We start from the raw sequence: 13,224 nt of genomic DNA, 5'->3' as shown, positions 1-13,224 counted from the left end.
GTTGTGTATTGTGAAAAAGTCTAGGCATTTTTGTTTTACTGCATTTTGCCTATCACCGACCCCTAGTCCACAGGATTTTGTCCCAGAACTCTACAGGTTTGTGATGTACTTTTAGCTAATTGTGACTTTTCCCTTCTTGAGGCTTAGCATTGGTTTGAGGCCGTCCTGGTATATTTTTCTCTTCATAATAACCTTTGACACATTCATGCACATATAATTACATAACCCAACTCAATATAACCCAACAGTTATGCTCTACGACAAGCTCTTCTGGCTTTTTAAAAATGCTGCTTTGCAGAAAAGATATAGTAACAGGCAATAAATACATCAGAATTAGGCTAATGTAAGGAGAGAGACCTACAACAATGAAAACTAAGCCAGAGAAGTATTACCTTAATAGTAATACTGTTGACTGATTGTAATATCACTATAAAGAGCTCTTAGAATAGCACAGGTCAGTGTGAGTGTGTGAGCACATGTTTCTAAAAGTTGGCTTGTGTTTCATGTAGGGCCTGTATGGTAGGACTAAACGTATGTATTTAGTGTCAGGCATGGTCATAATGAAGGGTTTGAAGAGAGCAGAGAGGAGCTCTCCCTCTGAGACACATACACTCGCTCGCGCACACCGCACTGCTTTGCGGTTTTGCTCCAGACAGGAAGCTGTGGACATGTCTGTACTTCTGAGGGAGAATTAGCACCTATCTGACATCCATCCAGCCTGGCCTCCCACCATCAGGGAAGTCTGACTTCCAGAAAACTGGAGGCTACCGCTCGCCCTGAAAGATATGCTGCTTTTCAGTTTGCTTTGGCACCTTCACAGACGAGACCTGAGGAGAGAGCACTGAAGCTCTCCCACAAAAAATGAACTTTAAAGAAACACAATCACTACATGCACTTCCATGAATCCCCTGCTTTTACCCCTGTTCCTGCTGCCCCGGGGCAAAGCGTGAATTGAGGAAGATATCAGAGCTTGGATGCAACAATGCACAGTTGTGCTCTCGACCCATGACATGGGGTTTCATGCTGTCATGTACACTGCCAGTACAGGCAACTTTATATCCTTGTTTGCGAAGGATAGAAGCATGAGTCTGAAATTTAGCTACATGATTATGGGATATCCTCCCGTACATGTCCAGCTGTCGAATTAGCCTGTGCACGTCTGTCAGCCTCAGCTATGGCGTGTGCCATTGCGGATGTTTATCCGTCCCCACAGCAAATGCAGCGTTTGTGCGTTTGAAAGAGTTTATTTGAGAAAGTGTCTGGAGATGGAGGAAGCAGCCAGCGTTTTGACAGGAAGTTTGCGTACTTTGCATGCTTCTTTTTTTTTTACTCCTATTTTTCCAAGGGAGAAAGAACGATTATGGAATTCCTTGAATTGGACATGCAAAAGCTCAGTTGGGAAGGCCTCCTGCACCTTATCGTAATGAAACATAATTGGCTGCGGATAAAACAATCATTATGACAATTAAGAGAGTCTCGATCCCAGGAGCCCTATTCTGTGAAGTTTAGGCCGTTATCAGAGAGAGCTGCAACGAGCTTGCCTGTTTATGCAAAGCATCAACAGGACATTACTCCCTTTGTGTCCGCGGTTGGGCCCCAGGCCCTCTGGGCCCTTGTTTGGCCACTAGGAGGACGATAGTGTTTTATCACGACTTTGATTCTAATGTTCTACATCTCCTCAGACCCTCAATTCCCCAACTGCCAATTAAGCCGACCTGCTCGGAAACAATGCGCCGTCTGCCGGCGGGAGGTTCCCTGAGCGCCGTGGGTGTTCTCGGATGAAACCCTATCTCCTGTCTGTCCTCACACACGCACATTTCCCCCTGTCATCATCTCTCCGGCTGCGTGTTATGTTTTTCAGATTGCTGGCATAGTTCACATAGTCCAGTGGTTCCCAACTCACAACTGTTTTGGTGTTTTCCTGGATGTAACACACCTGATCCAGATAATCAGCTAATTAACAATCCCTTCCTGAGTTCAAGTGGGGAGGTGTCAGAGCAGAGAAAACACTAAAATATGCAAAGCAGTGATACTCCAGCACCAGGTTTAGAAACCACTGACCTTGTCACTAATTTCCTCTTGTCCTCCATTAATCATGTTTTTCTAAGCCAGGACTCTGCGTTGTTCATTTCTCTCTCCTCACGATCATTAAATCATCCTGCCTCTCATTATAATGTTATTTTTCTTTCTTTAGGTACCATAATTGTCCTACCCAAATGAGACAGTTAAACAATATCATCTGACAGGCAGTTGAGCCAATCAGCTATCAGCTTGTTAGAAGTGTTTGCACTTCCTCGCTGTACCATTTGAGGAAAGTTTTTTTTTTGGCTGGTGCATCTTTATGTGCCTGATTCAGCTGTGCATTGCGCTCACCGCTGTGGCATGGTTATGAGCGGGACAGCAGGATAATGATCTTGCTTGCTTTAAGGATGCACGCTATTACAGCTGTGCGGGGTGTTTACCAGGTTTGCCAGCCACTAACAGGCTCTGGATTGAGCAGAGCATGAGCGCCGTTAACCGCCAGGGCTTCACCAATTAACTCATTTTGGGCTCGCGTCAAGTCAGCCTCTTCCAGATGCTGAAATGAACTCCAGTCCTCCTAGTAACGTGGAAAAACTCAAAGCATGTGTTGATCTTTTAAAAGATTTGCGCAAGGGAGATGGTGATTAGCCGTGATTCGTTGCACGTTGAACTGTTAGCAACAAAAGCACAGAACTGCTGTGCTGTTGTGTCTGCTAGACGTGCTCGGCAATGAAGACATCTGTAGGCAATGTGAGTGCAGCTCTATTGTAGTATATTAGCCAGTGCAAGGGCAGCCAGCTGCAATAAAGTACGTCTTGCTGAAACAAATAGTTCACGGCATGTCATGCTCTCTGTCACACTACACACACAGCTGTTGAGCTCTTTCAGTCAGATGTGCAGGAGGGCTCTCAGCCCTGTCTCAGATAAGTACCCCAGCTTTGACAAATGGCCTCCTTCCTCCCCCTCACCCCCCTTTTTTAACAGATCACTTCAGGAAACGACCACTGCCTTTGCTGTCATCTCACTACACTTCTCCCGCATTGTATTAAGCTCCAGAGGAAGGTTTAGATGGTCTGAGGACTGACCTGAGGAACAATAAAGTATGTGCGGCTGAAGTCATTAGGAAGATTCGTGGTCTGCTCCAGACTGCATCAACTCCAAGTAGTGGTTATTATCTGAGATATGATCCATTTCTCTCCATTTGAAAGAGGGTTTTTTTTTGCCACCATTCCAACATTGTCACATAAGTAAGGGTATGGGGGATTTAGGGAGGCAAAAGAGGTGTTTTAATTTTTTGAAGATTTTGATGTAGGCAGGCATTGTTTTCATTTCTCCTATTAGCTCCAGGATTCTTTATATAGAATTGCCCGAGTGCCTAAGGATCAAAAGGTGCTCTGCAACAATGTGCAAGCTAAGCTATGCATCATGCCCTAAAAAGCCAAGCAGCTGCCAGTGGCCGGTTGAGGGGGGGCAGTAGCACATTTTGTTCTCAGTTCCTGGCTCTAGTTGGTATTTTGCTAACATCCTTAGCGAGAGAGATGGTTACAGCCTTATCTTGCTTGCCCTTGCTTCTGTGGATGTTGTAAAAGAGACACACACAGCATGTTTTTGAGGTTTTTTAAGAACAAATGGACCAGTTTACATCACCACAGTAATGGCAGTAGCTTTTCAGTAGTGAAGAGAATGTGGTTTGGCATAATGCACTGCAAATTCACCAGAACTTCATTCATTCTTACAATGTTTATTTAAATCCAATCTGAGCTAAAATGAATAGGCAGATATTTATCTTACCCTGTCTATTTCCTGCCAAGCAAAGTCCCCCGTTATGGTCAGAAAGAAGTCTCACAGGATTGCCAACCTATAAAATCCCAAGGGGGTTGCAAATATGTGGTTAAACCGCCTTGGCTTTAGATGATGGCACCAACTTGTGCCAGCATTCCAATTAAGCAGACCTGCTCTCTGGACATGAGGCTGCCAGCAACCCACCTCTGCTGATATTTCACTATGTTACACTAATGATGAATGGAGTAAGGGCTGTTAGTGTGGATGCAGGGGAACAGACCTGAAACTAGTGTTTGTTTCTTATGGCCCACTGTCATTGCTAGAGTGTACCTACTTGCTGACAGAATCACAAGTGAAGGCTAATATTTCAGTTAATTTATCGCCATTTCTCGGTGGTCCATGGCTGGAGATCATATGACTCTGTGGAATTCCCGTCCTGACCTCCCTGGTGTTTATTTTGGGATTCAGGTCAGTGCATCAGAAGTCCAACATTTGGGTCAAGTGTTTCAAGGCAGTTCTAGCAATCAAAGCCATTCTTCTATATGCATACATGCCGTCAACCGCACTTGCTAACTTGCACTTGAAACAGGCATTTAATAAAAAAACTGCAAATGTCTGCTTGAGCTCATTGAGCCCATAAGTCATTATTTATCTGTCAACTTTCACAACTCTCTCCTGCTTTTGTGGTTGGATTGAAAGGGCTCCCGAGTGTGATTATTCAAATCTCTAAAGATCTTTTACACTCTCCTCCAGAGCATTCCAGAGATGGCGCGGACCTCGCGCTCACATTTGTGCCACTGGCTCGTCCAACTTGGATTAGTTCGACTCAGCCTAACAGAGCCTCTCTGACCAGTTTATGATCTGTGTGTTTTGGCTCGCTATGGGTGCTGAACCACACAGTTAAATCAAGCAGTCAACAGAAGACCTCTCTTTGCCTAATTCCTGTGAGATATCGGGAAGGAATGCTGCAGGACTGACATAAACGGCCTAATTCCACGCACGCCGTATTTGTTTACTGGACGACCAGCACTCGGCTCATTGTGGTGCAAAAACGCTCCACCCGTCTTCCATCCCCATCCCAGAGCGCCGAATTACGGCGATCCTTATTCAAGAACAGGCCAGGGGTTTCTCTCGAAACACCTTCATTCACTCATTCTTAACACATAAGCCTGGCATTCTGTTCATTCCTTTTATTTTTGTTACAAAGAAAAGAGAGGGAGTGCACAAGAAAAGAGGAAAGCCCAACCTGATTGCTTTGCCCAGGGACTGAAATGATACAGCTGCTTATTACAGCTGACTATGATGAGTGGACCACCAGAGTTGTGACAAGTGATGTAGCTGCCTCCGGGGTGAGACAAAGGTTTACCTATTACACAAGCAATTTCAGTGTTTTCTAAACATGTTGCCAAGACAGTGGGAGTTGGCAGTTCGCTCTTTGTTTAGTTTTTTTCCCCTGTTTCTATTCCTTTTTTCCCCCTTCCTCTTGCAGATTTTGCACGGATTAAAAAACAGAGAGAAAGAGAGAAGGAGGGAGGTTGGGTGGGGGTGGGTTTGGGAGAGATAGAGAGAGAGGGAGGTGGAGTCTGATGGCTTGGGGTTGATTGACTCCTGGACTTTTGTGCTCTCTATGAACTGCCAGCGAGCTAATAAATTCTTTCAGCCGCTCGGCGTTGCGTTCACGGATATCCCCCAAAGATTACACCCACAAATCACTTGTGCAGTGGAGGCTGCAGGGAGGGCCCAAAAGACGGGCCGCACATAACCAGGACAGGGGGTGGCTGAAGGGGGGGGGGTGCTGGAGTCAAATGTTTTATAATCGTTTGTAATGCAGTAGTCAAGGAGAGGCAGGAGGGGGGTGGGAGAGAAAAAAAGCAAGAGGGCATGGGGGTAACTGGCTCCCATATGGAGAGCGCAAGATAGAAAAGGAGAGAATAAGAAAGGAAGGGACAGAAAGGGACACAGGGGGCCTGGCTTTAGGCCTGGCCCTACGCTGGTTTAAAAAAAGGGACATAATTAACTTCTGGATTCTTTGTGCTCCCCATCTGACTTGCAGGGAGGAGATGAAAGGGGCTTGCTAAGCCTGGCATTCCATCCCAATTACAAGAAAAACGGAAAGCTCTACGTCTCCTATACGACTAACCAGGAGCGCTGGGCCATCGGACCTCACGACCACATTCTCCGTGTGGTCGAGTACACAGTGTCCAGGTAACAAGGGACCACTCGCAGGCCTCTGTTATCTCAGACTGACCAATTTAAGAGATGGAGAAAATACAATTGAAAAGTTTTATTCAGTTTTTCAGCAGATGAATGTAACAGATTTAAAAGACTTATGGTGTCACAGAATATAAGTTTCAACAATTTGAGTTTTAACAATTTCACTGATGCTCCTTAAGACGCTATTCTGCACACTAATCATGTAGGCTCAGTTCCTGCTCTGATTCTGATGTGCTTGCATTCTTTGCTGCATTACAAAACACTCAGCGATTAAAGCAAAGTCACTTAAAGCTAGGTTAATTATTACGTTTTATGATGATAATCATAGTTGTGCGTTCAGTTTAAAGACTTCATTTTTCAAATGGCAATTCAAAACCTGGCAGTTTTATGTAGGTGGGATACTGTGGCATAGTATTTTTAACCTGTGGGTAATTCCAAACTGAAAAGTTAGCTGGAGCTGTAAGAACCATTTAGAGTGATGTATTTCAACTGTTATTTTTGTCTTTAAGAAAATAGAAATTTCCTCACAGACACTGAAAGATGACACTTTGGCAGGATTAGTTACTTCAATTCATGCACCTTAAGCCACTAACACTGATACTGCAGTGAAAATAAATGCATGCAAGGGAATCCGCAGAAAAAACATATTTAATTCACTAACATTTTTCTTCCAGATTTTTTAGTTCAACTAGTTCAACTATGAAGAATAATTCAGATCATTTGGCATAGATAGGTAATTTTGTTGTATTCAGACTTGTGTCTAATTTTACATCGTGTGTTTCTCTCAAGGAAAAACCCCAACCAGGTGGACACGAGGACCACCCGGGTCTTAATGGAAGTGGCAGAGCTCCACAGGAAACATCTAGGAGGGCAACTGCTTTTCGGGCCCGATGGCCTTCTACATATCTTCCTGGGTGATGGCATGATCACGCTGGATGATATGGAGGAGATGGACGGTCTGAGGTGATTCTTCTGAACACTGTAATACAGGGGCATCAGACTTCAGTAATGGAGGGTCATTTTATAGGGTTCAGTGTTTTTCTTGATTTAATACATTTAATTTACCTCAAGCTAACTAGCAAGCCCTTCATATATGCGGTATAATGAACACTAAACTCAGCAGAATGGCAGCTCTAAATGTCTTAAAAGTTTGACACCCCCTTGTACAGTTGTTTCTTTTGTGCATAGTTTAGTGTTATTCTGCTTAACCTTTAGAAGTTGCACCAGCAATATTAAATGATAATAATAAAAGATCACCAGCAATAATAAATGCATTTCAAATCAATGCTGCATTTGTTCTACAGTAAAAGAGGAGATATTTTATTATGATTTGAATTTGATGAAAAGTTGTTTTTTGTCTTGTTTTGCACAAAGCAAAACATTCTTGACAATTTATGCCACGTTATTTCTTGACATCGAAACAAACATCGGGAAGAAAAAAACAACCAAATGTAAACTGAATGTAAATGTGAGTGACCTATCCATGCTCAACGCAGCAATTCTTGCCAAGTTGGCCAAGCTTTACAGAATGTTGCCAAAGATCTAATTCAACACAGTGAGAAATTGTAACGCACAGTATTTTTGCCAAAATACTCATATTTAGAATGTTTAATTGATGTAAAAATGATTTTTCTTTGTATATGTGTAAAAAGTCACACTGGGAGGATAAACTGAGGACATGGATTTTTTGTCAGGTCTCTTTTGTCCAAGCTAGCAACAGTAATTATGAACGAACAGTGAGCATGGGTTGGTCAGTTTCTTGCATAACTCATAATTATCTATGAATTACATAATTTCATTTGAACAGTATTGCAAAACAAAAAACTGCAGCTTATAACGGTTAACATTCTGGGCTTAACTGGGACGCAATCTGGGTTCCATTTCTGTGGGACGCCTTGCTTTTTGCTAAGTTTCTCTGATTCTGCCAGCCTGCTAAGAGAGATATTTGCTGCTGCAGTGACTTCACGGGATCTGTACTGAGGGTGGACGTGGACACAGAATGTTGCTCCACTCCGTATGTCATACCCAGGAATAATCCATACTTCAACAGCACCAATCAGCCACCTGAAATTTTCGCCCATGGGCTGCATGATCCAGGCAGGTGAGTGATTTTAAATTATTAGGTGAACTGGGCAGCTTGGGCAGCCACTGTGGTTTATCATGTTCCATGCTGAAGAACACCCGAATCGACTCATTGATGTCTTGATAATTAGCTGCTGGTTTATATCAGGTGTATCCAAGGTAGGAAAATGACCAATAAGATCAACGTCCTGTCCTAGGTGTGCAGTCGATAAGCTTCGCATGGACACCAATGGGAGCCTCCTGATCTTGTGCACTGACTCCACAGGAAGAAACACAACAACAGGGAGGATCCTGCAGATCAGTAAAGGGAAAGACTACGGTATGTCTTTACAGCTTGATAGGACGCAACTGTGCATTAGCTTTCAGTCTGCATTAGCCAAATTAGCACTGTCAGCCACAATAACTGCTGTTTCTAAGATTCTTCATTTACTTGCTAAAATTGACTGAATATGGTGTTAAAATATAAACATTATACAAACTTAATTCACTCCTGCTAATTTTACTGTCATAGATTAGTTTCAGCTTTAGTTCTCATGTGATGAAGAAAACTTGTTCATGCGGAGAACACGCAGCATCTCTAATGTAATGAAAGTGCGTTCCCTGAATGTGTTGTTTGCTTTCCCTGAAAACCAAACGGCTGGAGTGTTCAGGGATATAACTGTGAATTCTTTGAGAATGTGAGAAATATGTTCTTTGGGACATCTCCAACTGTGTCTGCAGAACATAGCGAAGCAGGAGAAAATCTTTATATAAATACTTGCTATGATTCAAAAGGATTTCTGCTTGCACAATATTGCTAGGGGAATGCAAGCTTGTGTCCATGAACAAGATTTATCGCTGTCAGATACAGTGTGCATGTAGACTGTGCTTTAGTGCAGTTCAAGCACATAAACCAATACATTAGTTGATCCCTTAATACTTCAGAGTCTAATCAATACCAGAAGTTCTCGGAAATGCAGTTTCCTTTCAAACAGGGAATTATTTGGATTGCAGTGTTGTACTATCCCCACCCCACCAGGTCACCCAACAAGTGTGGCCCCACCCTATCATACACTCCACCAACACATTTATACATGCCCAAGAAAGAAAGCCTACAGAGTGGGCCCATTTACCCATCACCACGCTGACTGATTTATGTTATTAAACTGCACTGTGTAGTGCAGTGACTAATGTTTTAATATTGGCCATTCCCAAAGCTGCTATAACCTTTGTTGCTATACACAAAATCTCAAACACACACAGTACACAAGTGCTCATTATACACTGGCACCTCTGCAGTCCTCTGTGGCCCATTCTGTTCTGTAATCATTTTTCACGACATGAACTTAATAGTGCACGAACTGGACGTTAATGAGGACATTTTGTGAAATGGCTTTCCCAGCAATTTTTAGGTTTACATTGTTTTTTAACATTACCAGTCCTGGTTAGTTCCAACCACACTCCACAGATTGCAGTAAACATGGGTAAACCTTTAGATTATAAGCAGGAAAATGGTCCCTTTGCTATTCAGCAGAACAATTTGTCATTTTTATGACTCATTTTTAAAAGTACTGGAAATTAGTTATGTAGGATCTTGGTATTTCGAAGTCAATATTCCTACTAATACTTGTGAAAACATGGAACGATGGTGCTTACATGTCTTGAGAAGTTTGCTTAAAGTGACTAAGACTTCTCTATACAAGCTATAGCCAGAGGTACTTGTGCTGTATCAAAATTGTACAGTAGTATATAGACTTGCTGTGCCATTTCTTTTCTGCTTTAGAATTTACATGTGGTGTTTCTGCATGGTTGTTTCCATAGAAAATGAACCATCAGTCTTCGACTTGGGGTCTACTGGTGGTGCAGTCCCAGTAGGAGGGTTCATCTACAGGGGCTGTCAGTCAAGAAGGCTTTATGGAAGTTACGTATTTGGTGACAAAAATGGGTATGTTGATTACGTTAAGTGCAATGCTATCCTTGAGTGTGTTCCATTCAGTTTTACAGCAAACCCCCTTAGTTGCATGTCGACACAGTAAAGTCTAAAATCATTTTAACTTTCAAACAAACAGAATAAGTCCTTACAGATCTTCCTTATCCTTTTGGTCTGATGCGCTTGTAACCAAGCTTTATGGAGTTAGTGCTAATCTTTACGATTACAAATGCCAAATGACATCTTTCCGGTGGTTTTATCTGTGCCAATATACACATGTTCACCCGCCCTACTGAGGAAAAGGGATTTTTTTGCAGTGAAAATTGAGATTAAGTTTCCTGCCATGTCATTTGCCCATGACCTTAGGTTGTTCACACTTCAAGCTGGTTTGTAATTCATCTGCCTCCAGTATCAGTGTCCTGCTGTTTTTGTTTTATGTAAAAGTCAAGGTGTTTGTAGACACCAAGCTGTACAACTGTTGAAAATATCCACACCCTTCTAAAAAACAAGGGCCAGATATGTCATCAATGACTCGACTGTAAAACCACTGTCATGTTGGTGTTTCAGGAACCTCAGGATCCTTCAGAGGCCTACTGAGGACCGGCCATGGCAGGAGAAGCCACTCTGTCTTGGAAGTAGCAGTTCATGCGGTTCCTCATTGGTAGGCCACATCCTGGGGTTTGGTGAGGATGAACTAGGTCAGTGGGCCCTCCAGTCACCCTCTCTTAAAAAGTCACTCTTTACTTTGTACATATAAAAGGTTTGAGTGACAAAACAACAATTTATTATTTGTTGTTGTGTTTAACTTAATTACTTTGTTTTTTAACATCAACATCTGAATTTTATTCAAAGAAAAAAGCTTCATGGGCTAAAATTCCATTGCAGAACTCACGGAATAGGCTTTTAAAAACCTGTTACTAAGAAGGAAAACCTTAAGGGTGAGAAAAGGGGTGCAGCTTCAGGGCGCTTTTTGCCTTGCTGTTGAAAGAGTTATCACTTCACTAGAGGATACAGAAGATGACTTCCAGGAAAAGAGTCAAATTCAAGAAGACATCCGAATGATACAGAACAGAGACTGCCAAAGCGGGGGTCACCATGGAAAACCAATCCCTCCTCCAACTCCCACTACAAAATACCTTTCCTCCATGGCACATTCCACTATGACACAAAAGTTCTTTCGCTTCCTGACAGATTACTTCCTCTCTCTCTTGCTGCTGACAGATGATATGACCAGGATTCAAAGGTCAGAATGATTTGTCAGTGTGTACGGTTTCCATTTGCAGTCACTTCCTTCAAATAAACCACACATTTAACATTGCCGTCATTGGTAACGGCCTCTCTCCTGCTCTCCAGAATGGTCATTTATCTAGAATGTGTGCCAAGTTCGGTGATGAAGTTGCTCTTTGTCAAAACCATGGGGTCAGTTTGCAGAGCTTGCTGGAAATCAGACCTTTGAGTTACTCTTGATTTTCTGTGATTCGCAGCATGCTTGTGTTCCGTCATACTGTACCATCCCTCTGCCTAATATCATGGGGAACATGAACTCCTCGTTCCAAGCACCCAGAACAAGCATAGCAGGGCTCTATCCTTTCGCCTGCCAACCATGGGGGCTCTGCGAGGGTGAGATAGCATTTGGTGCTGATTTGTGAGAGGGATTCATTTGAGGGCTGGGCTGCAGGCCCAAATGGCAGTCCTTTTGACACATGTTTACAATCTCTACTCGCAAGATGCTGTGCTGCAGGCTTGCTGCTCATTAGATTACTCACATAGTCCCAGTCATGAGGATCCACTCACTCCCCCTACTCCCCCTTTCAAAACATCCACACGTCATGGTATCAAGTGCAATGCCACAGGAAGGTTGCTGGCAGGAGCACGTTTTATGCAGCAACACTGAATATGGATAACAGCACACTCTAACAAACATTACACAGACACAAACATTCTCACATTCTTCTCAATCTTTCTTTTTTTTTTACCAGGTGAGGTCTACATCTTAGCATCCACCAAAAGCTTGGCCATGCAGTCACACAGTGGGAGACTCTACAAACTGGTGGACCCTAAAAGGTATTGTCAGCTTAGTTCGTATTTTGATGCCCTTTCCTCTCTTTCTACTAGAGATCCACCAAGTTTCCGCATTTCCAACCCTCATGTAACACACTTTATCCAGGTGATCAGAGCCTTTCAGGACCATCATATTAACCCATAGAAATCACAGTTATTGACAGAGACAAAATACGCAAGGTGTAATTTGATATTTGTCATTTGTAGTATAATGAAACAAGCAAATGTAGCTCAGTGAAGCAAATTGAACATAAGTATAAATCCTTAACTTCACATGAATTCCAAAATGTCATTACATAACTAAATATGTTTTTAATCATGCAGTAGTCTTCAACATGAATTCCTCTCTGCTCCTCGGATATGACATTAGCCAGCATTTTACCAGCACGATAACCAAAAACAGTGCTGGACGAAGTGTAATTAGCATCAGTACAATCTGCACTGTGAAACAAACCTTGCGTTTCTTGCTTCTGCTGGTTTGCTGCAGCCTAATCATTTGGGTGGTGAGCTTACGACTCTTACGAGTGGATTTGCTGAGAATAAGAGTTTGGAATTAGTGTGGACTTTCTAAATTCCTTCTTTCTAAATACATTACTCTTTCTCTCTCTCTCTTGCACGCACACACACACACAGGGACCGTACCCCTTTAAACAAATCATCACACAACTGCCGGCCTTAGCCAACACAAACCTCAGCCATAATTGGAGAGTAAGCATACCATTTCCAAATGTTAGTGTAACGTGTTTCTAACACCAACACTGTCAGGGCAGTTCAGGCGTCACCGGTTAACTGGGATGCATGTGTGGTCCGCTGGGATATTTTCCGAGCTTTGACGAGACTTGCACACCTGTCGTCAACAGCACAAATGTTTTCCTTAAGACAGCACAGAACGTTCATGTGTCAGTGCGTGTTCTGTGCTGAATCCACCAAAAACTCAGCCTCACACAGGCCTTGCTGCTTTCAGGTTGACGTGTTCAGAGTTCATGGTGACAAATACAGATGTGAATGGATTCCCTACTACAGCGCTCAGTCATTTTTGCATGTATGCTTTCGCCTTCTGCAGTATAGCGTAATTTGTCCCATGTGTTTTGCGCCACTAAAAACCTTTTTTGATAATGACAGATTTTTAAAATACGTTGTTCAAGTCAAGCCAA

General features: G+C 42.8%; 1 protein-coding gene across 1 annotated transcript in view; it reads left to right on the top strand.

Annotated features, from left to right (window-relative positions):
• LOC118810845 (hedgehog interacting protein) overlaps positions 1–13,224 on the top strand; it is a 42,257-nt gene that overhangs the window by 18,240 nt on the left and 10,793 nt on the right. Inside the window, exons 5-11 of the mRNA XM_036574940.1 lie at positions 5,858–6,009; positions 6,808–6,981; positions 7,976–8,119; positions 8,298–8,419; positions 9,901–10,024; positions 10,577–10,707; positions 11,989–12,073. Of these exons, the coding sequence (XP_036430833.1) occupies positions 5,858–6,009; positions 6,808–6,981; positions 7,976–8,119; positions 8,298–8,419; positions 9,901–10,024; positions 10,577–10,707; positions 11,989–12,073 (932 nt within the window). The remainder of the gene's footprint in view (positions 1–5,857; positions 6,010–6,807; positions 6,982–7,975; positions 8,120–8,297; positions 8,420–9,900; positions 10,025–10,576; positions 10,708–11,988; positions 12,074–13,224) is intronic.

The sequence above is a fragment of the Colossoma macropomum genome, unplaced genomic scaffold (assembly GCF_904425465.1).
Source record: "Colossoma macropomum unplaced genomic scaffold, Colossoma_macropomum, whole genome shotgun sequence".
Lineage (NCBI taxonomy): Eukaryota > Metazoa > Chordata > Actinopteri > Characiformes > Serrasalmidae > Colossoma > Colossoma macropomum.
This window is presented reverse-complemented; position numbering and strand designations above follow the sequence as displayed.